General features: G+C 45.2%; 1 protein-coding gene across 3 annotated transcripts in view; it reads left to right on the forward strand.

The window, feature by feature from the left end:
- The window catches only part of LOC310823855 (E3 ubiquitin-protein ligase TRIP12-like), a 46,117-nt gene extending 19,883 nt beyond the window's left edge, over positions 1-26,234 (forward strand). For 2 of the 3 annotated variants that reach the window (XM_083696727.1, XM_083696728.1), the window contains exons 5-42: positions 2,759-2,864; positions 3,344-3,480; positions 3,784-3,867; positions 4,002-4,097; positions 5,182-5,333; positions 5,443-5,478; positions 5,572-5,667; positions 5,791-5,883; positions 7,141-7,302; positions 7,419-7,487; positions 8,305-8,470; positions 8,719-8,836; positions 8,986-9,142; positions 9,337-9,490; positions 9,649-9,877; positions 10,050-10,168; positions 10,459-10,663; positions 10,754-10,854; positions 10,990-11,164; positions 12,892-13,033; positions 13,939-14,130; positions 14,229-14,380; positions 14,748-14,905; positions 14,984-15,057; positions 15,169-15,368; positions 15,563-15,690; positions 15,943-16,094; positions 16,285-16,427; positions 16,641-16,797; positions 16,915-17,013; positions 17,150-17,264; positions 17,414-17,568; positions 17,711-17,875; positions 23,857-24,021; positions 24,124-24,237; positions 24,316-24,410; positions 24,617-24,720; positions 24,852-26,234. In XM_083696727.1, coding sequence (XP_083552853.1) covers positions 2,759-2,864; positions 3,344-3,480; positions 3,784-3,867; positions 4,002-4,097; positions 5,182-5,333; positions 5,443-5,478; positions 5,572-5,667; positions 5,791-5,883; positions 7,141-7,302; positions 7,419-7,487; positions 8,305-8,470; positions 8,719-8,836; positions 8,986-9,142; positions 9,337-9,490; positions 9,649-9,877; positions 10,050-10,168; positions 10,459-10,663; positions 10,754-10,854; positions 10,990-11,164; positions 12,892-13,033; positions 13,939-14,130; positions 14,229-14,380; positions 14,748-14,905; positions 14,984-15,057; positions 15,169-15,368; positions 15,563-15,690; positions 15,943-16,094; positions 16,285-16,427; positions 16,641-16,797; positions 16,915-17,013; positions 17,150-17,264; positions 17,414-17,568; positions 17,711-17,875; positions 23,857-24,021; positions 24,124-24,237; positions 24,316-24,410; positions 24,617-24,720; positions 24,852-25,048 — 5,162 coding nt within the window. In that variant the 3' untranslated portion in view covers positions 25,049-26,234. The remainder of the gene's footprint in view (positions 1-2,758; positions 2,865-3,343; positions 3,481-3,783; positions 3,868-4,001; positions 4,098-5,181; positions 5,334-5,442; positions 5,479-5,571; positions 5,668-5,790; positions 5,884-7,140; positions 7,303-7,418; positions 7,488-8,304; positions 8,471-8,718; positions 8,837-8,985; positions 9,143-9,336; positions 9,491-9,648; positions 9,878-10,049; positions 10,169-10,458; positions 10,664-10,753; positions 10,855-10,989; positions 11,165-12,891; positions 13,034-13,938; positions 14,131-14,228; positions 14,381-14,747; positions 14,906-14,983; positions 15,058-15,168; positions 15,369-15,562; positions 15,691-15,942; positions 16,095-16,284; positions 16,428-16,640; positions 16,798-16,914; positions 17,014-17,149; positions 17,265-17,413; positions 17,569-17,710; positions 17,876-23,856; positions 24,022-24,123; positions 24,238-24,315; positions 24,411-24,616; positions 24,721-24,851) is intronic. The other variant, XM_083696729.1, reaches the window with a different exon arrangement.
- The last annotated feature ends 807 nt before the right edge of the window (positions 26,235-27,041 follow it).

A 27,041-nucleotide genomic window follows, 5' to 3' on the forward strand; every position in this document is an offset into this window, starting at 1 on the left:
TTATTTCATGGCACCAAAAGTATTGGAAAATTGGCTTGACAGGGGTTTCTGCTTAGTCAGGTGTGTTCTGTCACATCATTTGTGCAGGCATAAGCATCAAGTATTGATTCTAGGCTTTGCATTTGCCTTTGGAGTCTGCTATTGGTGCCTGTCAACATGAGGACCAAAGAGGTGTCGATGAAAGTGAAGGAATCCATTATGAGGCTGAAATATCAGAAAAATCTATCAGAAACATAGATTTAGACACAAACCTTAGATTTACCGAAATCAACAGTTTGTAACATCATTAAAAACGTAAAAGCACTGGTGAATTCAGCAATCACAAACGGGCTGGTAGGCCAAGGAAGACTTCTCCAGTGGATGACCGAAGAATTCTCACCATAATTAAGAAACACCCCAAAACAACTGTCCCACAGATCAGAAACACTCCAGGAGGTAGGCGTGAATGTGTTGAGACTACCATCTGCAAAATACGTCACCAGCCAAAGTGGACCACTACTTATCCTCAAAAAGGATGGTCAAGTTACAGTTTGCTGTTTGTTAGGAGTACCTAAAAAGCTGCAGAGGTCTGGAAAACGGTCTTGTGGACAGATTATCATGTACCAAAGTGATTGCAGAGTGAAGAGGGAAAGATTGGAGTAAAAAGGAGCTGCCCAAGATTTACAGCGTACCACCTCATCTTTGAAACATGGTGGGGGGCGGGTGCTATGGTTTTGGCATGTATAAGCTCCCACAAGATCTGGCTAATTTGTCTTAATTGTTGATGTTACTGCTGACAGCAGCAACAGAATGTGTTCTGAAGTGTACAGAAACATTTTGTCTGCTCGAGTACAATCAAATGCCTCCAAATTCATTGGGTTGTGCTTACAGTAAGACAATAACCCAAAACGTACTATAGCAACTAGGGAGTGTTTAAGGTCCAAAAAGATGACACTTCTTGACTAGCCAAGTCAATCTTCAGACTTAAATCTAATTGAATATGCATTTGATTTCCAGATTTTTTTTTTTTTTTAATTTTAGGCAAAAAGACCTCAAAACAAACAACTGAAGGTTGCTGCAGTACAGGCCTGACAGAGCATCACCAGAGAATATACTCAGCGTCTAGTGGGGTCAATGGGTCATAGACTTCAGGCCAACAAGTACTTTATTTGGACATCATATGATTTTTTCCCCGTAATACTTTCGGATGTCTGAAACATTAAAAATGTTGTACTTTCTAAATGGTGAACCCAATAAATAAGAAAAACCCATTGAGTTAAAGCTGAGACTCTCTACTTTGAACGCATTGGATTTTAAATCAAACAATTACTATCAGTTCAGTTCAACAGTCTAATGCCCTGAGGGTAAAAGCTATACCAAAACCTGGACTGGGACTGCTTCCATCGGGCAGACGGTACCGAAGCATCCAGGGAGAACATGGTGTGACTAGGATGGTTGTTGTCCTTGTTCCTCTTACATCTCTGTGTAGGTGACATGGACGGCAGGGAGCTCATGCCCCGTGATGGACTGGCCCGTTTTCACCACTCTATGCAGGGCTTTACGGTCATGAACAGTGCAGCTGCCATACCAGGCGGTGATGCAGCCGGACAGGACGCTCTCAATGGTGCACCTGTAAAAGTTTGTGAGAATCTGTGGGGACATACCAAATTTCCTCACTCGCCTGAGGAAAAACAGACGCTGGTGTGCCGGCTTGATGATTGTGTGGGTGTGGTGTGACCATGTTAGATCCTTAGTGATGTGGACACCAAGAAACCTGAAGCTGTTGACTCTCCACCTCAGCTCCTCCAATGTGGATGGGGGTGTGCCCCTCCCCCTGTTTCTTCCTGAAGTCCACGATCAGCTCCTTGGTTTTGCTGACATTAAGAGGGAGATTATTATCTCAGCACCAGTCAGCCAGGATATTTATCTCATCCCTGTAGGCTGATTTGTCGTTGTTGGAGATCAGGCCAACCACGGTGGTGTCACCAGTGAACCTGATGGTATTGGAGCTGTGCATGGGTGAACAGGGAGTACAGCAGGGGACTGAGCACGCAGCCCTGGGGCTGTTTCTCAAGACAGTCAGAATTGGTCACGTTGAAAAAGATGCTGGTTTTCACCCCCTGTGATTGGCGACGGCTGAGGATTCTCATGAGCGACAGTAGAGTGACAGTCCTCTGGCTACTGCTTGAGAAATCCCTCAATACTATGGCTTCTCACATGAGCGATACTCTGCAATTTTTGGTACGTTTGATCCAAGGGGTCCTAAAACTGTCCATTTAGTCAAAGGGACAAATATGACAACCATGTGAATTATCAAAAACCTTAACTGCATAGTAAAATGTGGAATTACACTGGGGTCAACATTCAAAGTTAATAGACTTAATCTGACAGTGCACCTGTTACACTAACCACCACTAGATGTATGAACAGGTAGAAGTGGCCCCACAACAAACCAACAATTTACGAAGATGCTTTTCTGCGTGGTTCAATTATTCACAAACAATTCCTCTAATGATATTGATATGAATAAACTGATTTATCTTTAGCACGAAAGCCATGAAGACCTAGTCCTATCTTATCAAACAATAGATTTGTGTGCTGATGTAGGCTAGCTTTATATACTTGTCTGTAGTCTGGTCCTGTGGGTGACATTTCACTACGCACTACTCTTCTCACACAGTGTGCAAAAACATTGTAGTTGTGGCATGTGATGAAAATGGGGGGGGGCTTTGTATCTTAAATGTTTATGCACTCACTTGGACAATGTTCCCTCCCGCAGGTTTGAGGAAGTCCACTAAAAAGCGCAGCGAGTCTCCTCCAGCAGAGCTCCCCAGCTTTCGGCGGAGCACACGCCAGAAGACAACGGGCTCCTGCGCCAGCACCAGGTAAAGTCTCAACCCCTGTCAACACCTCTCTTAGTCTTAAGTCTTAACAATGCTGACACGTACACATTATTTTACTCACAATACTTGTAGTGGTATAAGCCCTCTTTATGATGTGGTCATTATTAATTTGTTTTTGATAAGTGTTTTGGTCAGATATTGTTTTGTATTCTGGGCACTGGGAGAGCTGTTTAGTGGACAGAAAACATCACACCAAGATGTGGCAATGTTAAGCCTGCAAGACTGATTGTGAACATGCTTGTTGTCAGGACCTGTGCATGTTGTCTCACAGGTGTGTGTGACTGAACAGTACTTGCATTATCACACGGTGAGGGTGAGGACGACAAGTTGCTTTTTTACTGGGAATGCAAGGGGAATGTTTGTGTGCTGCCTGGTGTTTGACTGTTGGCTGTGTGTACTCTAGTTGTGTGCAGTGCTGTAACTCACCATTCTCACCTAACATTTCTCTCCTCTCTGACCAGTCGGCGTGGCTCAGGCCTGGGCAAGCGCGGGGCAGCCGAAGCTCGCCGACAGGAGAAAATGTCAGACTCTGACAACAACCAGGACGGGGCCAGCTCCTCAGCCGCTCGTGTAGACGAGGCGCCGCAGGGGGCTTCAGGTGCCTACCTTTGGTGATGGTGTACAGTTGGGCTTTATGTGGAGTAAAACATTTGGACTATTCCAATAAGACGTGTGCCATCCTGATGTAGCTCTCCACAGGTCTTTCCATACATTCAAAATAATCATTATTACTAACTTACCTCTCATGACCTGGTCTCATGATCTGAGCTGTCCTTGCTTACTTTACCGTGTTAACTTTGCCTTCATAAATTGGTCAATTTATCGAAATTGAAATATCAATTTTAACGTTGAAAGTTATTATGAACAAACTCATCTGACTGACTTTATTTTTGAATCTCAGCCTCTAGCTCAGTGGCCGGAGCTGTAGGAATGACCACCTCTGGGGAGAGTGAGTCAGATGACTCTGAGATGGGCAGGCTGCAAGGTATGGCGATCACATGACCTTTCATTCGATTATTGGTACACATCAGATCACACATACACTTGACTTTTGGTAAGGTTGATATTTCTATATTTTCCTGTTCACTTCAGTTTAACTGTTCACAATTTTCCCCACAGCCCTGCTCGAGGCCAGGGGTCTTCCCCCACACCTCTTTGGGCCCCTGGGGCCCCGCATGTCGCAGCTGTTCCACAGAACCATAGGGAGTGGAGCCAGTGAGTGTGGGGGTGTGTGGGGTCTAGGCGTGTTACCCTAGTGACATTTTGATTGTATGATAACCTTCATACCAGTGCCCGGTAACCACAGTTTTATTCTCCTCAGGGTTGCATTCCTGAGCAGTTTTGTTCCTCTTCAATTTCTCAGTTTGTAATGGCAACCTGATCCACACAGTGTGTAATTGATTCCTATGCAAATCAGAGACCCTACAAATACAAAGATTGATATTAATATATTAATTCATAAATCACATGAACTATTATCCTTGCACTCAGATGGACTATTGAGTGACTTGTAAGCATTTCTGTATTTCAGAAATGCTTACAAGTCATGCTTTCTGTATTTTTTAGGAGTGTCGTAGCAAAGGGGGTGAATGCTTACTGACTCAAGACATTTGAGCTTTTTATTTTTAATTGATTTGTAAACATTTCTAAAATATATTTTTTACTTTGACATTTATAGGGTATTTTGTGTGGATCACATCTTTGGGCGACGAGGAAGTACGCATTTTGTTGGCGGATTAGTGATACAAACTACTATTATTGAAATGAATCGGGGGGACGTCAGACTTCAATGTGTATATTCATTTACAGTCATTGGGGAAAACATTATGTCAGGACATTATGTTTTTATTGTTGTGTACTATACTTTCACATTCTAATCAAACCGTTCACGAGGCAGCTGGAACACTTGAGCAATGAGTATAGTGGTGCATATTCCATGTGATATTGCTCCCGTTGTGATTGGCAGGTATCAATAGATCATAACGTTAAAGTAGTTTATTTGTTACTTTTTGGAACTTCAAAATGAGTTGATAGTCTGCTCCTTGGCTCCTTGCTTGTGGAACACGTAGAATTTCACATTGTGGTTTACCGTAAAACCGGTACACCATGACATCTCTAATCACGTCACCTTTATCTGTGAGCAGAACATTTCGAGGTAGATCATATATTGAGTTCACTTCTGTGTTCTCTTCATACTCGAGCTTGGCTCTCTATACACGTTATCTAAGTGTGTGCTGACTACATTCCTGCTGTTGGGTATCTGTATTATGATCTTAGTTAACCCTTGCCTCCCACTCAGGCTCCAAGGCTCAGCAGCTGCTGCAGGGCCTACAGGCCATAGGCGATGAGTCCCAGCAGCTCCAGGCAGCCATAGAGATGTGCCAGCTGCTGGTGATGGGCAACGAGGAGACACTGGGAGGATTCCCTGTGAAGAGTGTGGTTCCTGCTCTGGTGAGTCTCCCTCTCAGCAGACCCTACTCCTATCCTGTCCTCTTGGCTAGTACTTGCTGTGCACCTGGTCTTAGACAGTGTCATTAATCCTCTGAACTCCTCCTTACAGATCACATTGTTACAAATGGAACACAATTTTGACATTGTGAGTATCACTGGCTTATTGTGTTTGCTTTGTGGTTATGCTTGTGAAATGTCTGCTCTGTATCTCAACCTATATATTTCTCCCCATACACAGATGAACCATGCCTCCCGTGCTCTCACATATATGATGGAGGCGCTGCCTCGATCCTCTGCTGTAGTCGTGGAAGCCATCCCGGTTTTCCTGGAAAAGGTAGGGCATCCTCCAGTAAACACATTGTGTTCTTTCTCCAGGATTCATTGGCATGTTCAATCTTTATTCGCATGTGGTCATAACCCTCTGTATATGCTAAGGCTTGCACCACTCTGTCTGCAGCTTCAGGTGATCCAATTCATTGATGTAGCAGAGCAGGCACTGACTGCCTTGGAGATGTTGTCAAGGCGACACAGCAAAGCCATCCTGCAGGCTGTAAGTGTTGCCCTCTCACCTATGGCTCTGTCTGTATAGGACTGGCATCAGCTCTGCTCCTTACCTGTGTCAGGGGCTCTCCTGCCCCTACACTCCAGTGCTGACGGCCAGTGGAGGATATAGGGTAGCTGTACAGTGATGCACAAATCTTCTATTGAAGGCTTACTCCAGCCAAGTCTGATTTCAGTTGCAAACTATACCTAGGTAACAACAAACTGCTACGTGATATTCTTTCTTGTCAAAAATCGTCACAATACATAAATGCCTACATTTCTCAGAAAAACAGGTAAGGTCGACTGGCTGAGCGTGGTAATATCATTCATGTCTTCACTGAATATTCAGCGTGAACATAACATTACAAAAAACATAATGGGCTACAGCAGCAACAACTAGACTTATAACCATCCAAAACAAAAGGCTACCACAATACATCTAGGTCCATGTGATGAACAACATAACCTGCTAGCTATACCTAAAGTTAGCTCGATAACCAACACTTTGCAAAAACGTCATGCTTTTCTCCTCAAATCGACCATTGATGGTGATTGCTAGCTATTATGACGCTGAAGCACCAATCTAAATTGTTTTGCACGTTTCTGGTTGCTAATACAGGCCTAACTAATCCCTGGAGTGGGATCATTCCATGTCACCATGCTATTGACACGTTAAAGCCATTCCAGTAGCTAATTAAACTCACCCGCGACTCGAGTGCGCAAATGATGATAATGCTACACAATTCACTTGTTATAGGCACAATTGCTATAGGCTTCTTTTTCAAAGCTGCTTGTTTTAAGCTGAGTGGACATTTGAATGTATATTTCATGTAGCTAGTGAACATGAACATTTGTGTTGACCACATCTGGAGCCATTAGGAAACTGAGAACATGTACTTGGCAGAGGTAATGAGCAAGTGATGTGTAGAAAGGGCAAATCCAAACGAAGCAATTCAGACTCAGGACAGATCCTTGTATTTTAAAATAAAGCTCTATGGAGAGAGCAATAGTATCGATTTTCCAAACTTTGTTGATGCCAATTTGATCAGCTTTAGTCCAAATGTGAATACAATTAAATATATATTGCCGATTTCACTGGACTGACCCTTTAAAAAAAAAAATATATATATATATAGTAACTATTTTCTCACATTTCAGGGTCAGATCTCTCTTTGTCTCACATATTTAAAGCTGAACCTGTTTCTATGTACAGTATGTCATTAGTATCCTTGTGAGTCACTCTCTGGTCTTGTCTCCTGTGCAGGGCGGACTTGCTGACTGTCTGCTGTACCTGGAGTTCTTCAGCATTAATGCTCAGAGGAATGCCCTTGCCATTGCGGCCAACTGCTGTCAGAGCATCACCCCTGACGAGTTCCACTTTGTCTCTGACTCTCTACCACTGCTGACCCAGAGACTCTCACACCAGGTACCTGCTTGCATGTTACACACCCTGCTGTTTTGTTGTCGAGATGAGGATTGGTGGTCAGTGGCATGTTACTACTGGCATGTTACCTAATATGTTTTGTTTTTTTCCTTGTGTAGGATAAGAAATCTGTTGAAAGCACTTGTCTCTGTTTTGCCAGACTGGTGGACAACTTTCAACATGAGGAGGTAGGGAAAGTTCTCTGCGGGGGGGGGGGGGGGGAGAGAGAGGGAGAGAGAATACTGAATGTCTACTGGAGTCTGCAACAGAATGGCTGCTGTAGAACACCAGCTTTGGGAAATACACTTCTTAAAAGAGTGGGACTTTTTATGGGATTTAAACAAACTGTTTTTAAAAGGGCAATTACAGAGGCCTACAGTTGTAGCTAATAATAGAGGAAAATAAAGAATGAAGTAACATTTTACAGCACACTACCCTCGAGCCTTGCATGACCCCCAATTAATTTAACATACCAAGCAAATGATGCATGGTTGACCATGCATCATTTGCAGTAAAAGCGATCACATGGTGTTCTGTTTCCAACTTTTGCATTCATCTCATCAACTTCCCAAACTTGGTTTTGGGATTCACATTGTCTGAAATGACAGTGACATTGCAAGGACCTCGTGGCGGAGACACTGCAGCAAATGATGCATGGTTGACCATGCATCATTTGCTGCATCAGGTGTAGTGCTGTGATGGAACAAAAGCCTCCAGGGACTGGGGTTGGCCAGGTGACCGTTAGATCAATGAAAAGGCAAGGCAGTGTAAAGTTGCATTTCTTGTCACTATGCACTTGTATAACATCTATTGGTCCTTTTAATGAGAATCAATGTACATTTTTACATATGGCGTATGGTACATGTTTTATGTTTTTAAGAAAATGCCCTGGATTTTTACAAAATGCCTCAAGAAGTTAGTCAACAGGGGCAAAGTTTGCCCCCTAGAAAAAAGTGTGTGTGGTCCTGTCCCCTCCTGATTGATGTTTAATATGTGAACCAACAGAATCTGCTCCAGCAGGTGGCCTCACGGGACCTGCTGACTAACATTCAGCAGCTGCTAGTGGTGATCCCTCCCGTGCTCAGCTCTGGGATGTTCATCATGGTGGTGCGCATGTTCTCCCTCATGTGCACCAACTGCCCCTGCCTGGCTGTGCAGCTCATGAACCAGAGTGAGTGTCTCACACAAACACAATTGAGTGCACATGTGCTTTTTCTGTGGGTGCATAGATACAGGTAAAGAGTTTATTTGAAAGTTGCCTACAATACCTACAGCTTAAAGAATCTTGGAATAGTATAACATGTAATGACCTCCTAAATGCCTACTACGTGATACAGTTTGCAAGATTTAGTTACTCAACATGGATGCCAAGAAAGAACTCAACACCTTTTTTTTTTTTTTTTTTTTTTTTTTTTTAAGACATTGCGGAGACACTGCGCTTCCTCCTGTGCGGCGCATCAAACGGTAGCTGCCAGGAGCATATAGACCTGGTGCCCAGGAGCCCCCAAGAGCTCTATGAACTCACCTCCCTCATCTGGTAAAGCGTTCTCCATTTCATCCTCTCCTACCCCCTCAAACAAACTTTGCTGCTCAATAGACTTCTTTCCAATATGACCATACAGTACTGCTAAGTCTGTAGATGTTACTGTAACCATTGCCAACCATGACTTATTGGTGTTCCTACAGTGAGCTGATGCCCTGCCTGCCCAGAGAGGGCATTTTTGCAGTGGATGTAATGCTAAAGAAGGGCAGCGCTCAGACTACAGAAGGTGCCATCTGGCAGTGGAGGGATGACAGGGGGCTGTGGCACCCCTACAACCGTATCGACAGCCGCATCATTGAGGTACAGATGTCCTTTCTCTGATGATGTGGGGGACTATACCATAGCTATTCTAAAGCTAATCACAGTACTATGATGAACACTAGGTTCCAGACTATATCTGAGAGTGCTGTGAGATGTTTGCTCTTCGCTTATCTCACTGTTACACTAATGTCGGGGGGGGGTGGGGGTGTGTGTGTGATTGTTTCCCTCTCCAGACGGCCCATCAGAATGGAGAGGATGAGATCAGCTTGTCCACCCTAGGCCGTGTCTATACCATCGACTTTAACTCTATGCAGCAGATCAACGAAGACACAGGAACGGCACGTGGGATCCAGAGGAAACCCAACCCTTTAGTCAATCCCAATACAGGTGAGACAGACCCCCCCCCAGTGCCTATGAGCGTCCTAAGCAACCAATCGGGTTCTCACAAGCAGCTCTGTCGGGATTCGTTTTTTTTGGTCATTTCACATCATAACTCAAACTGGATGGGCTTTTTTTGAGGGGAGTTTTCTGTGTTCGTGCCACAGGGGGCCATCAGGAGGTGAGGAGGGAGGATGCCCGGGCACAACTGATGAAGGAGGACCCCGAGCTGGCCAAGTGCTTCATAAAGACCCTGTTTGGGGTTCTGTACGAGGTGTACAGCTCCTCGGCTGGTCCCGCCGTCAGACACAAGTGCCTTCGAGCCATCCTCAGGATCGTCTACTTTGCCGATGCAGAGCTGCTGAAGGACGTGTTGAGGAACCATGCTGTGTCCAGGTGAGTTTTGCTACGACAACCTCAGAATCCAGCAGGTTTATCCGTCAACAAATGGCCCCTCTCAGGTTTACACAGGCACTTGTAGCAATTGCCAAGTGATTTAGAACGGGACAGAAAAATCCCTCTGGTTTTCCTTTTTTAATACATTAATGGTGTTTGTTTCCTCATGCAGTCACATCGCCTCCATGCTGTCCAGTCAAGACCTAAAGATTGTAGTGGGCTCTCTGCAGATGGCTGAGATTCTGATGCAAAAGCTGCCAGATGTCTTCAGTGTCTATTTCAGAAGAGAAGGTAATCGATCCATCTTGCCAGGCCTGCATTTCTTCCCCAGAGTGGCTGACCTATAATGATTTTAAAACAACTACACTCAGCTGAAACATGGCACATTTGTAGCACCCAGGATTGAGAACTACTGTTGGAGAAGAGGGCCTGCTGTGGTTATGATGTATTCTCCACAGCAGTGTAATGTTGCATGTATTAAAGCCAAACCCTAGCGGTGAGGAGATGGAACATCATAGTGCACTTGAATTAAACCGCTTTCTGACCACAGAGCTGTACGTCTTGTTTATTCTCCTCCACAGGCGTGATGCACCAGGTGAAGAACCTGGCAGAGTCAGAGACCTTCCTCACCAGTCCCCCTAAGGCCTGCACTAGCGGCACTGCCAGCCAGTGCACCACTACTATCAGCACTGCATCCACTACAGTGGCTACCCACGCCACACCCGACCTGGGCTCGCCCAGCTTCCAGCACAGCATGGACGACTCACTGGATCTGAGCCCACAGGGGTGAGGGACCACACACTAAACACAGTAGCGTGCGCGCACACAGACACGCTTCCCCATAGGACAACATATGAATCTCTCCCCCTTCCCTAGGCGATTAAGTGATGTGCTGAAGAGGAAACGGCTGCCCAAGAGAGGGCCCAGAAGGCCCAAGTACTCTCCTCCCAGGGATGATGACAAAGTAGACAATCAGGGTAATTGTTCTCATTACGCTCTCAGTATCTCTGGATGCAAATGCTACTTAAAGCTCTCATCTTACTCTCAGTAGTCTTTTGAGTGAGATTTTTATTTCTTGAATTTAATTTATTTAATATTCTCTCATTCCACAGCCAAGAGTCCTACCACCACTCAGTCCCCCAAATCATCCTTCTTGGCCAGTCTGAATCCCAAGACCTGGGGTAAAGTGGGAGCCCAGACTAACAGTGCCAACTCTGAACCCTCTCGCACGGCGGGGGTGAGTGGCCTGGCACGCGCCCTACCCAAGGACTCCGTCTCCAACAACAGGTATGATGACGATGTAATCAAGGATGTGAACTCGGGCCATTTTACACCTCCACATCGTGGATTATTTCCCTATAAGCGCACACCTCTGAGTTGATTATCCTGCTTATGCCACAGCTACTACAGCAAAAATAGTTCAACTATTTTTTTTTTTTAGAGAAAAGGCAATTGTCATCTGGCTTGAAATATTTTGACAACTATGTTAACTTGTGCGTTTAGTTGCTAGGCACGCTACTTTGTAACTTGGGCTAACGTAGCTGCTACTCCGGGATGCAGCATGTGTAATCCGTGAAGTACCTATCAGCGCAGTAATATAATCTGCTACACCAGAAACGTGAGCAGTTGCGTGCATGGATGCAGAATAAATATCCCTCCAGTCTGTTTCTGCATGGAACTTCAAGGGCCGGTTTCACAGACAAGGCTTAACCGTAGTCCTAAAAAGCATCCTCAGTGGTAATTGAGGATTAAGCCTTGTCTGTGAAACCGGCCCACTATGTATCAATTCCTGACTTTGAACATGTTTTGAGTTGAGAGCCCTGTCAAATCTGAATATCTTCTGTGTTGGGGCTTGGCCTTTACCTTTAAATATAAACAGGGACTGTTGTTTTTCAAACAGCGCTATTGTATGCATGTACTGCTAATGTCAATGTTTCAATGACATTATCATACCATGAAGCTGAGTGAATGTTTTTAAGCGTCCAAAAAGCATTGACACCTATAATTTCAGGCACTTTGCACGGAAAAGGACTCCAATCCTAATTTTAGGTTGCTGCTAGCACAGCCTCTCAATGTCTGCGCTTCACACGCGTTGGTGTAGCAGGTAACGTTCACTACAATAGGAGTTTATAAACTTACGCCTGTGGTGTAGCAGACCTGTATGGGTAAAATGGAATGTGCAGTTTCCTGAAACGGTATCAAAAACAATGCCAACCAAAGGGGACGTTTTCTTTCAAGTGTTTAACCCAACCCTTAGCAACGGCATGCAAAGAAGCAGACTTGTGCGTTCGTAATGTTCCCCCTGGCTTTGACTGACTGGTCACCATCCACCAAAACAAAAGTAGAGATTAACTTGCATGTCTAACTTGTTCATTGTAAAGCAAGCTAGCAAACCAGCTAGCTGTACAAATTATGTAAGTCTTGTCGGGGTGCCTATCAACATTTTTGATTCAGCTTGTAACCAGCTACTAGCCAACCCGACGTAATGAATGCAACATATCTACAATATGAGTGCCAGCTATCTTTGATCACATTCCCCTTCTCCCGTTGTTGGACCTTGGTATACGATGTATCTATATTAAGTTTGTGTGGCTGCCTTGTAACGTTCTTGTCAGTCAGTAGAAGCCCTGCTTCACTGTAGAGCGCATTTAATTATACTGGGACTACGTCACATGAAACAGACGTCAAGTTGTTGCAAACAGTAGCCCCGCAATTTGACTTCCTCCAACCGAGCACGCGTTGCCAACACGTGTGACCATCTGAAATACCCGATGTAAACCAGCTACGCTATCGAAAAGCTAGCAATTCGACAGTGCAGGTGGGTATTTAAACTCGAGGAGTGAGTTTACCATCTCAACTCTGTTACACAGGTGTCCATTTATACTGTATGTTATCGAAAAATAATGTACACTCTAGAATTGCGTATTCAACCAAGCTGTGGTATAAGCTGGTATCATGGTATGATAATGATGATGGTGGTTCATAATTAAAGTAATGGTGGTCTATTTTTTCAGGGATAAGATAAAAGCTTGGATCAAAGAGCAGGCCAGCAAGTTTGTGGAGCGCTACTTCAACTCGGAGAATTTGGACGTCACAAACCCTGCACTGAATGTACTCCAGAGACTCTGCACAGCGACAGAGCAGCTATGCCTGCAGGTGCACTAGTCATCCTTCCTGTCATTAAACTCACTGTATGTTTCATAGGAGGTGTTTGAGTGTTGATTGTTGATGGTATTTGCTTCATTGATGTTAGGAAAGGAAAACTACAGGATGACCTGTCTGCCTCGAACTGCACAGTGTCAAAGCGAAACGCATCTGTCCAATCTAACTAAAATGATGAGGCCTAAATTATGATACCGAATACATATTTTAAAAACTCTGATACTACAGAATAAATCGACATTTACAAGCACCCGCCAGAATGGCTGGTCATCACTGCAAGATTTACCCGCTACAAGAAAATGTAGGCCTACTCAGCGCTTGGCAGGTGTTTATTTCGGACCTTGCAAGTTGTGTGGCAATACAAGGATATTGTATAGCGGAGGCTTTCACCGAAGCAGCACAAAATGTCCAGTAAGAAAATATATTTAGCTTTTCTCTCATGAGATCTCATGATCTGCAGTGCCTTATAATTTGTATAGACTCCTTTACTCTGTGTGGATAGTTTAAAAGCCTAATTTAACACTTTTTTAATATCCACATGACTTGTCTTGGCCTACACTGCCAGTGTTTTGCATGCTGCCTGGAAGTGCCTTCTCTGTCATGGTTAAACAATGTTTTTTTCATTGTCAAAGAATGGGAGATGTAGAATGTAATGCGTTTGTAAGTAGTAAGTCCATTGTAATGAGAAGAGGAATGTTTAGCACACACAGCACAAGTTTTCTCTGAATGCAATGGCAAGTTAATTTCTAAGATGATTAGCCTACTAATTTTTACTATTGCGTCGCACAATTTTGGTGCGACCAAATCATGTGCTGGTGTCACCAAATTAAAAAGTGGGTAAAGCTTAGTCTGGAGCCCTGCTATGCCACTACTCGCATGTTATTGCCCTGCCCCCCCAGATGGATGGAGGTGTGGAGTGCCTTGTGGATATCTGCAGTATCGTCTCTGAGTCAGACGTTTCATCGTTTGAGATCCAGCACAGCGGGCTGGTCAAGCAGCTGCTGCTCTACCTGACCTCCAGCAGTGACGGGGACCTGGTCAGCCGTGATGTCAGGCTCAAGAGGTTCCTGCACGTCTTCTTTGGCTGCCCGGTGAGATAAGAATGCCTTGTGGCACCCCCTCTGGGGGTGTTTTAACCACTGTTTAAGGAGCCGTGTTTGATGTCTTTCCTGTATCTTGTGGTGCCAAGGTTCCTGGGATGGAGCCTGCAGGTCGCCTGGAGCCATCTCAGAACGGGCCTCTCCTCGCTCTGGTGCACAAGATGAACAACTGCCTGAGCCAGATGGAGCAGTTCCCTGTCAAAGTGCATGACTTTCCCAGTGGCAACGGCAATGGGAGCAGGTCAGCACTGCCCTACATGTCCATTTACCTATGCCCGTCTTTGCTCTATATCCCTCTTAGCTCATTGTTGGACCCAGCCCTGTGCCCACCTGAGGGGGGAGAGAAAAGAGAGACAGTGATATGAACTGCTGTCCAGACCACCTTTTGATTCTGTGCTGCCCAATGGTTTAAATCTGCTGTTTTAGTCTATGGATATGGATATCTGAACATGGGTTATACTATACCTCATTCTCATACTGGATCTCCAGCATGGCTCTTGATCTCCCCAGGTCCTGGGCCTGTATTGTTTAAACATATGTGGAGCAAGGGTGCTTGTTGGGGCTTGCCTCTGTAGTTTGCTTTACTGTACTGTGGCTGTCTCCATCAGAGGGTCTCAGGCACTGAAATTCTTCAACACACACCAACTCAAGTGTCAGCTGCAAAGGCACCCAGACTGCACCAATGTTAAGCAGTGGAAGGGCGGCCCTGTGAAGATTGACCCCCTGGCGTTGGTACAGGCCATTGAGCGATACCTTGTTGTCCGAGGTGAGGATTGATTAAGTAATGGGTATGTTATCAGCATGGTTACATGGTCAAGTTGCTCAAGGGATTTTGTATGTGCAGGTTATGGACGAATCAGAGAGGAGGACGAGGATAGCGATGATGATGGTTCAGACGATGAAATTGACGAATCGCTGGTGTGTGACTTTGCCATTAAATCATCCTTGCAAATACCTTACATTCCAGATAGTTTTGCTCTGATGATTTGTGTGACCCCTAACTTCAATTTGCCCTCCCTCCCTGACCAGGCGGCCCAGTTCCTGAACTCTGGGAATGTGCATCACAGACTGCAGTTCTATATCGGTGACCACCTGCTGCCCTATAACATGACTGTGTACCAGGCAGTGCGGCAGTTCAGCCTGCAGACAGAAGAGGAGAGGGAGTCCACTGATGACGAGGCCAACCCGCTCGGACGAGCTGGCATCTGGACCAAAACACACACCATATGGTACCCGTCACTCTGTCTGTCTACAGTGACAGTGGTATGCAGTAGCCAGAGGGTGAACAAACAACTAATTGGCATGTATGCCACACTCTCGTTAAGCACAGACAAACAAACGAACAAGTATCCCACACACACACTCAAGTGAGTGACAAACCGTCTCTGGCCTGTATTTGTGACACCTCTCTATTTCCTGTCAGGTATAAGCCAGTGAGAGAGGACGAGGATGGCAGCAAAGATGCAGTGGGAGGGAAGAGGGGCCGAGCACAGACTGCCCCCACCAAAACCTCTCCACGCAATGCCAAGAAACAGGACGAGCTGTGGCATGGTAGGAGTCTCCTTAGCACTCAGACATGTGGGGTGTCATACGGCCCTCCAGAGACACTGGTTCTACTGTGATCTACTTTTGTAGAATAATTATTTTCACACGCACGCACAATGAATTGGGGATCTGACCTGGTTCTCCAGATTTAAACCAGTTGGCTAATTGTAATTACTACCTTCGAAACAAATGCTTCCTGTCTAAACCAAGTCTGTCTTGTACTGCATGTCTGAGCTGTGAACCCTGCTCCCCTTGCAGATGGTGTGTGTCCCAGCATCGCCAACCCCTTAGAGATGTACCTCATTTCGGAGCCTCCAGAGACCATGACCTTTGACGACCCCTCTCTGGATGTCAACCTGCTGCTGAGGGTCCTGCACTCCATCAGTAGATTCTGGTTCTACTTGTACGACGTGAGTATCCTGCTAAGCTGCGTAGCATATGCTCCTGTCCCACATCAGATATGCTACCACTGGGTGTCATGGCGAGTTAAGTTGGAGATCTTGTTAAGTGAGTCTTTTTCGGCTTCTGTGAGAAACCATGGTTTAAGGTCTCTCTATGATTCAATGCCTCTCCCTCCTGAGTTATTACGTTGTCTTTCAGAATGCTGTTTGTAAGGAGATCATCCCCAACAGTGAGTTCATTAACAGTAAGCTGACTGCTAAGGCCAACCGGCAGCTGCAGGACCCTCTGGTCATCATGACTGGGAACATCCCCACCTGGCTGACTGAGCTTGGCAAGACCTGGTACTGATAGCACCATTTTCAACTTTAAGTGAAGATGCAAAACACACAGGCTCTCGTACTGTAAATGTCTAGCATTTTATCTAAAATAACATTTGGTACAAGGAATTCATCACAAACAAATGCCTTGGGAAAATGCACACAAACAAATGACAATGCCTCAAACCTCCTAACCAATACCATTTAACTGCTTTTCATTCTCTCTCTACTCTCCAGCCCCTTCTTCTTCCCCTTTGATACACGGCAGATGCTCTTCTACGTGACTGCCTTTGACCGTGATAGGGCCATGCAGCGCCTGCTCGACACCAACCCTGAGATCAACCAATCGGACTCTCAGGACAGCCGAGTGGCACCTCGTCTTGACAGGAAAAAGGTGATTGTGATGATGAATGTACAAATCTGGCATGAGAATAAGAGTGATGTCCACATTTAACCAGCCGCTTTCTGGCCTTTGTTCCCTTCATTAACTCCCTATTCTCTATCTTTCCAGCGAACGATAAACCGTGAGGAGTTGCTGAAGCAGGCGGAGTCTGTGATGCAGGACCTGGGGAGCTCAAGAGCCATGCTGGAGATCCAGTATGAGAATGAGGTATAGTATAACCCATGTTCAGATATCCATATAATAGCCTAGAATACAGCAGACTTAAACCCTGGCCCAGCAAAGAATCAGGTGTGGTCTGGACAGCTGCACATATGTGTGTCTCTCCTTTTCTCTCCTGCCTCAGGTGGGCACAGGGCTGGGTCCCACTCTGGAGTTCTACGCCCTGGTCTCCCAGGAGCTCCAGCGGGCTGACCTTGGGCTGTGGAGGGGTGAGGAGGTAACCCTATCCAACCCCAAAGGTATGACCCCAACCCTCTGGGGAATGGACATTTGACAAGTTACATTTAAAGGGCATTTTATGTTTAAGAACCTGTGTTGGAGGCTCAGCTTGTAATCAATCTATCTTTTCCTGAATCCCAACTGTTTATTTTCCCCTCCCCCTCCATAGGAAGCCAAGAAGGGACCAAGTACATGTTCAGCTCCAGAGGGCTCTTTGCTGTTCCCTTTGGCAGGACAACCAAACCGGCACACATCGCCAAAATCAAGATGAAGTTCCGCTTCCTGGGCAAACTTATGGCCAAAGCCATCATGGACTTCAGATTGGTAATGACTTGGGTTCCATTGACAGACTTATCTGAATCTGCTGTAAATGTCTCCAATCCTCTCAGCTTTGGAGCTGTGTTTTTACACAAACCTGAAGACCCCCTCCCTGCTGCTCTAATGCCCTCTCATCCATTGTTTCTAGCTGGACCTGCCCCTAGGGCTGCCCTTCTACAAGTGGATGCTGAGGCATGAATCCTCTATCAGCTCCCATGATCTGGTCAACATCGACCCTGGCGTGGCCAACTCCATCCAGCACCTGGAGGACATAATCTGCCAGAAGCGGAGGCTGGAGCAGGACTGCTCACAGGTGTGAGACCAAGAGTACAGGGTCCCCACAACCTTCATCATCCCCATCTCATACTCCAACACTATTGCAGTTCTGTATTTGATGATATGAGTACAGTACCTAATAGAAAGTCTCCAACCCCTTTCAAAATGTTCACCTTTTGTTGCCCCAGAGCCTGGAATCGAAATACATCAAAGTAGGATTTTTTTCCTCACTGATCTACACAGCTTACTGGACACTTCCAAAGTGAAAGAAACATTCTAAACATTTTCCATAATTTACAAAAATTAAAAACAGAAGACCTGTTTGTAAAAGTCTACACCCCCATTTGCCGTGGCTCTCCTAAAATTAGATCAAATGAAAACATATCTTCAAGTTACTCTAAGATTAATTGAGTGCAATGATAATAGTTAAAATTGGGGACCTTGCAAAGGGGGGTTACACATTCCCAAAAAAGTTTTAATAGGAGTTAATTACACACTGTTGATCAGGTTGTCACTACAAACTGAATAAATGGAGAGGAACAAAACTGCTCAACAAATCTACAAAGTTGAATTGGCTGAGGGGGGGAAAAGCACAGTTGTTGGGACATCATCCCAGTCAATGTCAATATAATAACCCCTTTAATGGAATCAAATCCATAATTGTGTTTGCAACAATGAATTCAAGTGATACAGCAAAAAAAGTGGCTGGAAATGTGCTTCTTTTGGTTTTACTACAAAGCATGAAGTTTAGTGCAAATCCAGCCCAAGCATTGCCGTTTTCCGCATCATGTCCCGTGTGAAGAATAGTGGTCATCGGCACGCATCATGTTATGGGTATTTAACTTATGTCTATCAGAATTCTCAAACCTTCCCACCAAAATACCTGCTACGCCAGTCTTGAATGTCTTGAAAAAACGTTTACTTTTAATTTTTGTGCCACCCGGCGCAGCAGCACCTGAAACGAGCGCACCCAGACTCTGAGCCCAGCCTCCGGTATTTTACTGCATGTTCACAAGCTCAGACCAGTGGCCTATTCAATGAAAGGTCCAGTATGTAACATTCAAGCTTTCTAAAAGCTTCCTAATGGTTGTATGACTGTTTTAGTCAGTAGCGATTGGGAAATTAGATCATTTGGGGGAAAAAAATAAAAATTACAAACCCTGTTTTTGGAAAGCGCCTTAAATGTCTAAGATGCCCTACCCAGTATTCTGTTTGTATACAAACATGTTGTTACTGACCATGGGTGTTCGGGAGTCAATTACACACTGTGTAGATAAGAAAAAATAGTCGATGCGGGAATAATACATATGGACTGGAGAAAAGAATGAATAGCCTCGGGACAGTAGGATGAGTTAGCCTTCAAATGTCCACAAAATTAAGATTATCCTTGATCATGTTCAGGCAGTAGCTAGCATTTGACTGTTGACGTGACCTCGAGAATTGCTTATCCAGAAGGATAGTGTACAATTGAGATCACCACCAACAACAACATTCGCAATATTTGGTATGGCATTAAAAACTCTCTGGAGTTTTTGCTGGCCAGCCTGAGGTAATGCACAATGAAGGGCCTCAGAGGTTTCCCAACTGCCGGCCTGGGTTTAAGAGACCTGTGCGCCCGGTCTACCAAGACCCCAAGTCAGCAGGAATCAATTCCGTGATTAAGTTGGTGGGCCTGCCCTTCTCTACCCCCCCCCCCCCCCCCCCCCGGGACCCCGACGACCCTGATATTCTGCCGTCTGGACCTGGCCTCCAGATCGTCTACGTTCAACTGCAGGTCTTTGTTTGATTCTTGTAGCGACCCGCAGACCGCCTTGAGCACCTCAATACGTATGTCATGCTCGTTGGTTGCGGCTTCGATGGTCTTTAGCTTTACTTTAGTCTCAATCACGTCTGCTTGCAGAGACCCGATCTGCTTAGAAATGCCTGTAAACCTGGTGTTGAGTACTTTTGAACGTAGAAGTTGAGAGATATTGAATTATGATATCGTTCAGCAGAGCACAGTGTAAATGCGTCTACTCCATAACGCGTGCTCTGCACACTCTTATCGTGGAAATTATTGGGCCCTACCCATGTCTGGTTTCAATCAAAACTGCTGCCGTACTGGGGCATTTTTTTAAACCAAAACCTATGCCATTATCCAATTAAACAGGTCACTTCACACTCCTTTATTGGCTACCTTTTTTAGAATGTTTTTTTTCTCTGTCTTCCCATAGCAGGCTAAACATTTTCCACATTGTCACTGATCATGCCTTTGCATATGCCATTTTCATTCATTTAATAAACCTTGGCTCCTGCGCTTGGCAGGTGTAATAGCTAATAGCGGTATGGACGATGTGGTGGGAATTACACAGGTGTAAGCTGGTACACCGTTAGCTCCGACGCGACAGTCTATATCAGTGTTGTGGTATTGCCTTGCCGGAGCTTGCGAATTAATTCAACATGAGTGCACTTAGCTGGTTCAGCATCATTAGCCCAGTTTTGAAAATATCCACAATCATTTTACATTTACATTTTATGGCATTTAGCAGACGCCTTTATCCAAAGCGACTTACAACAAATACATTTGTTTAAGTAAGTGAATCATCTATCCAACAGTCATCATAAGACAAAGTAATCAATGCTCAGACCAGGGGCCATTGGCAGTCGTAATGCCAGAAGCCCTTTTTTTTTTTTTTTTTTTCTTCTAAATTATTTATTAACAGGAGAACTTGTACAGGGGGGAAGTAGATGTGAAGAGGTCTCAAGGGTTCGGGTTAGGGTTTAGTACAGGGAGGGTAGTGGGGGTGAAGAGGTCTTAGGAAGGACTGTTAAGATGTAGCCTGAAGAGATGGGTTTTCAATCAACGGCGGAAGATCGGTAGTGACTCTGCAGTCCTGACAGTGGGGGGAAGCTCATTCCACCAGCGGGGCGCCAGGACAGTGAAAAGCCGTGACCGAGTGGCGCGGCCGCTGCATCCACGTAGAGGTGGCAGTGCCAGGCGGGCAGCCGAGGTGGAAGAGCGGAGTGATCATGCAGGGGTTTGGGGGCTAACCATTGCTTGCAAGTAGGGAGGGGCTGTTCCCTTTGCCGCCCGGTAGGCGAGCACCAGGGTCTTGAATCTGATGCGAGCTGCTACCGGGAGCCAGTGGAGGGTGCGGAGGAGGGGCGTGACATGGGAGAATTTGGGGAGGTTGAACACCAGACGAGTGGCAGCGTTCTGGATGAGCTGCAGAGGTCTGATGGCGGAGGCGGGGAGTCCGGCCAAGAGTGCGTTGCAGTAGTCAAGGCGGGAGATTACAAGTGTTTGGACCAAAAGTTGTGCTGCTTCTCTGGTGAGGAATGGACGTATCCTTCTGATGTTGTAAAGGAAGAATCTACAGGAGCGTGCTGTCGCTGTGATGTTCGCCACACAGGATAAGTGGTTGTCAAGGATCACCACAAGGTTCTTGGCTGTATGGGAGGAGGTCACAGTAGAGTTCTCTACTGTGATGGAAAAGTCTTGGAGAGGGCAGGCTTTCCCTGGGAGGAAGAGCAGCTCAGTCTTGTCAAGGTTGAGCTTGAGGTGGTGGGCTGACATCCAAGCAGAAATGTCAGCAAGACATGCTGAGACGCGTGTTGCCACCTGTGAGTCAGAAGCGTAGGTGTGGTAGGAGAAACCATGTGAAGAAATTACAGAACCGAGAGATTTGGTATAGAGAGAGAACAGTAAAGGCCCAAGAACAGAGCCCTGGGGGACCCCAGTGGTTAGGGCTCATGGAGAGGACAGCGATCCTCTCCACGTCACCTGGTAGGAGTGACCGGCCAGGTAGGATGCAAACCAGGAGAGTGCAGAGCCAGAGATGCCCAATTCTGAGAGGGTGGAGAGAAGGATCGGGTGGTTTACTGTGTCGAAAGCAGCGGACAGGTCCAGAAGAATGAGAACAGAGGAGAGGGAGGAAGCTTGAGCGGAGTGGAGGGCCTCTGTGACAGCGAGGAGAACAATTTCAGTAGAGTGCCCAGCTTTGAAGCCGGATTGGTGAGGGTCGAGGAAGTTGTTCTGAAGGAGGTAGTGAGACAGTTGGTTAGAGACCGCACGTTCAAGGGTTTTAGAAGGGATACCGGTCTGTAGTTATGGACAGCAGACGGGTCAAGAGTTGGTTTCTTGAGAAGAGGCTTGACTCTGGCTGTCTTGAAGGCAGCTGGGACAGATCCTGTGGATAAAGAGGAATTGATTCAGGCGATAAGGAAAGGAAGGAGGTCTTTGGAGATGGATTGGAGAAGGGGGGAGGGGATAGGATCGAGGGGGCAGGTGGTTGCCCCCTTGGATGTGACCAGTTTTAGAACATCGTCAGGGGAGAGGGGGGAGAAATCTGATTAGATTAGATTAGATTCAACTTTATTGTCATTGTGCAGAGTACAAGTACAGAGACAACGAAATGCAGTTAGCGTCTAACCAGAAGTGCAAAATAGCAGAAAGTGCAATGAACAGTATTTACAGGTAGTGCAATATATGATCAGTAAGTAGTGCAGTGATAAACCAGAGACTGGGTGTTGCACAGTGGGTTTGGGAGGAAAGGTAGCATTGTTGGTGAGAGGAAGAGGGAAGGAGCTACTAATGTCATCAACCTTCTTTTCAAAGTAGGTGACAGTCATCGGCAGACGATAGATAACAACAATGTGAAGTTTGACAGGGGAGGTGATAGAAACAGCATGGAATTCAAAGGTGGAAATGGACAGGTGTGACAGGGGAAGGACATTATGTGACCACTTTGGCGAGATGGGGAGTCCTGTTCCTCCTCCTCGACCAGAGAGTCTAGGGGAACGAGTAAAGGAGTAGGCATCAGAGAGGGCTGCCGGAGTAGCTGTGTTATCCGGTGTAATCCATGTCTCTGTGAGAGCAAGGAAGTGGAGAGACATGAAGCAGGCATAGGCTGAGAATAGCCTCTGCTTTCCGGACCGCAGACTGGCAGTTCCAAAGTCCTCCCGTGACAGTGAGGTCGTGGTCAGTTGATCATGGTGGGTAGATTAGATTGGAAGGGTTGCGGGTGGAGGTGTAGCGTCGATGTGTGAAATAACAGGAATGGGGAGAAAGCACATTGTGATTTTTTGCCGGTATAGAGGGAGAGGGTTAGTGGGAAAAGTAGGATATAGGTAGGCTCAATACACTTTGGGTAATGAAGAAATTATCAAAATAGAATAAAAATACTTAGTAGTATGGCCTTCCTCGATGGATTCCACAGAGACTCCTTCGTCTGTCGCAGAAGCTGTCGCTCTGTGATCGTCACAATCTAAATCTTTTGATGGAGTTTCTCCCACGAAATATCCAAAAGGCTGCTTAATATCCATACAGATTAAATTTATACCCGTCATTACCCAAAGCCAAGGTGGAAACTCCAAACATGGCATTCCGCATGGCAATTGCATTTCCGCTTCTTCGCTTATAATTATGGCGTTTAGCCAATCGCCCTCTGGTTTAGATGCACACTATGTGGAATGCCATGTTTGGAGTTTTCCACCGTGGCTTTGGGTATTGACGGGTATAAAGTTAATTTGTATGGATACTACAGATTGTTGGGGAACCCTGCCAGGGTTAAATTGAAGCAGTGTTTGCAAACCTTTGTTGGCTACCAGCCAAAGTGGCTGGTAAGATTTACCCGCCAAAGCCAAAATGTACCCGTATTTCATGTGTGTTAATCTTTTGCCCTGGTATGCTACTGGTAAATCTTCTACCCGCCCAACCCTAATGGGTATGTTTGTGAGGGACTGGGGAGTTTGGTTGGTAGTGATCTAGTGATTCTGAAAGTGTCCTGTAGGCTGTGTAGATTATCCTAATTTACTGTATTTCAATTCCAGGTTCTGGGGCAACAAAAGGTGAACATTTTTAAAGGGGGTGTAGACTTTCTTTAGGCACTGTATACAAGGAATTATTTCAGAGATCATATTGCTCTTCAGCAATACTAAGGGTTTGGGTCAATTCTGAATTTTCACATTCATACATTTAATTAAACATTCCTCTGTCCTCTCTCCCCTCCATCTGTCTTTCGCTGTCCTCTCTGTTAGACAAGGGAGACCCTGCAGCAGGCTCTGGAGAGCCTTAACATGAACGGCTGCTCTGTGGAGGACCTCGGCCTGGACTTCACCCTGCCAGGGTTCCCCAACATTGAGCTCAAAAAAGGAGGAAAGGATGTACCTGTTACTATCTACAACCTTGAGGAGTACCTCAGGGTACGTGTCCCACAAATAAAGGCAGACTGACGCACACAAACCTACACACTCTTCTTGTTATGAAATTTACCATTTGACCCCCCCCCCCCTCTCTCTCTCCAGCTGGTGGTCTATTGGACGCTCAACGAGGGTGTGTCCAGACAGTTTGCGTCCTTCCAGGAAGGATTTGAGTCAGTCTTCCCACTGCACCACTTGCAGTGTTTCTACCCAGAGGAGGTGAGTACTGCTCCCTTTAGATATTTTAAGTTGTCTCTGTTGCCTGTAATCCCTCCATACTCTCCTCTGTTCCTATAGTTGGATCAGCTGCTGTGTGGCAGCAAATCAGAGACCTGGGACGTCAAGACACTCATGGAGTGCTGTCGTCCTGACCATGGGTACACTCATGACAGGTAAGGAACATGGAGTTTTGACAAGACCTCCGACAATACATTAGCCTTGACTGGAGATGTATTCATGCCCAGCCTGTTCCTGCAGTTCATTTGCCTTAGAAATCTGTTGCCATAGACCTGATTATGGAGTAGATGACAGACAGGGTGTCGTGGAGGACTGGTAAATTGCAGATGTGTAATGTGTGTGTCTGTGTTTCTCTCCCCAGTCGTGCGGTGAGGTTCCTGTTTGAGGTGCTCAGCAGTTTCGATGCAGAGCAGCAGAGACTCTTTCTGCAGTTTGTCACAGGAAGTCCCAGACTGCCTGTTGGAGGTGAGTGGTCTCAGCGTATATGTACTCACACATTCCTTCATACTCCTCACATACTCATGTCAGTATGCAGATAATGGATTCAAACTTCCAGCAGTCTTTAAGTTGATTTTGACGCCTCCACTTTCTCCCAGGTTTCCGGAGTCTAAATCCACCTTTGACCATTGTGAGGAAGACATTTGAGTCGACAGAGAACCCAGACGATTTCCTTCCCTCGGTCATGACATGTGTGAACTACCTGAAGCTGCCCGACTACTCTAGCATCGAGATCATGCGCGAGAAACTGTTGATTGCGGCCCGTGAGGGCCAGCAATCATTCCACCTCTCCTGATCTCTCGCATTCAAATGCCTTCTACAGCAACTGATGAAATCATGACTTCCTTTAGTTTTTTTTGTAATCACCTACATCAAGGCAATGTGTACAGCCTTCTTGTTAGAGAAAGCAGCTTGCAGAAATGTAAAGACTTGAGATGTATATTTACTGCCCTGTCTCTCCTACAAATGGATAGGCATTACATGATTCACAGAACACAGAAAAAAAATTGAGAAACTTATCAGTACTTGAGTAAAGAAAACAAACTGGGTGACATTTTAAATTGCATTGCTGTGTGATATATATATATATATATATATATATAAAAGGGATGTTTCCTCTCCAGAGTGGTGAATGTCACTTTGTGGTGGTGTGGGGGTCTATTGAGCAAGCTAGGTTCACTTTAGCTCCAAAGATCATTTGTACAGACAAATTTGCAGACTTTGCTCATTCTACACGTCTCTTTCCCTTCAGTTTGTCTGTTTTGCATTCTGTTCTTTATTATATGGCCCCAGTTTGTGTGTTGCATTTTGGTCCTGCTTTCCCCGCCTTTGTGTTTGCTTAAATTTGTTAACGAGAGTTGCAGTTGGTTGAATGCGGATAGTGATGAGTGTTGTATCTGTTTGTTTTGTTTTTGACCCAATAAAAAATGTTCTGGCCTACAATTACAAAGAGCTTCAGCTCAAATATTGAGTTATATCCTGTGTGTTGGATAAGTAAACTTTATTTTGCTCTTACTTTGATAGTAGTTGCGTCTCTGCTGGACCCTGCGGGAGGTGGAGTGTGCTCTGGGTGTGCTGATTGGCTAGGCCAAGCTCGGAAAACCCCAACACATTGTAGCTGAGAACATTTCGCTGGTCTTATTTTATCGTTTCATGGCCAGATAGCATTTCAAGCTCATTTATGGAGTAAAGTTTAACATGCAGTTTCACACCTGGTTTGAGGTGGGGATGTCTGCTTTACCTTTTTTTTTTTTTTTTTCTATGTTTTGTCCCTTTTTTCTCGCTGTAGTTAATTTTTTGCACTGCTGGCTTGGAACAAACCGCGGTGTGTGCCTGCAGTCTGTGGCCAGTGGTGGGCGCCACGCTCTTCTGGCCCAATCGTTCATGTGCTGGTTTCTAAGATCTGCAATAATTTACTGCATCAGGTTCATGTTTTTACCTGAACATAAATAAAGTAACTGTTTGACTCATCTGGGTTATCTCTTTATTAATCCTCATTAATCCTTCCTGTCGTTCTGTGAATGGAATCATCTGAGGCTTAAGGTGGCAATCGGTGACGATCATGCGTCCATTTATTGTTGATTTATTTGAAATATTCTTTTAGGTGAAACCTCTAAATAAATTAATTTGAGCATATTGTGTGCCAACTTGGTGATATGACGAATGTCCATGCATGAGAAACAAGAGAAATAAGACAATCAAATAAAATGTGCTTTTAAAACCTGCTTTTAATACAGTCATGAGAAAAAATTAGGACACCCTATGAAAACCTTTGTCTTCTTCAACATATTCAAACATATGGACATTTGATATTCATTTGAACAATATTGAAAAATTGAGGTAATATAACTAAACAAATACAACTGAAACAAATTATTTAACAAATTATTGGTAAAATGTAATTAATAGAAATGCAATCTTCTTGTGAGGAAAAAGTTAGGACACCCCTACATTTAGTTCCACTTAAAATGCCTAAAATTATAATAAAGAGCACCACATCAGGTGCAAATGATTAGAACATCGTTACAGAGGATTTTGGAGGAGCCTGTCCTATTTAAACCTCAGATATTTAGTTTGGTTTGCTCTTGATTGTTGAAGTGAGTTGCATCACCATGGCGAGATCAAAAGAGCTCTCTGAGGCCTTCAGAAGAAAAATTGTAGATGCATATGAGTCTGGGAAGGGATATAAAAAGATCTCCAAACTATTTGAAATTGGCCATTCCACTGTCCGGAAAATAATTTACAAGTGGAGAACATTTAAAACCACCACCAACATGGCCAGGTCAGGC

The sequence above is a fragment of the Argentina silus genome (assembly GCF_951799395.1).
Source record: "Argentina silus genome assembly, chromosome: Y".
Lineage (NCBI taxonomy): Eukaryota > Metazoa > Chordata > Actinopteri > Argentiniformes > Argentinidae > Argentina > Argentina silus.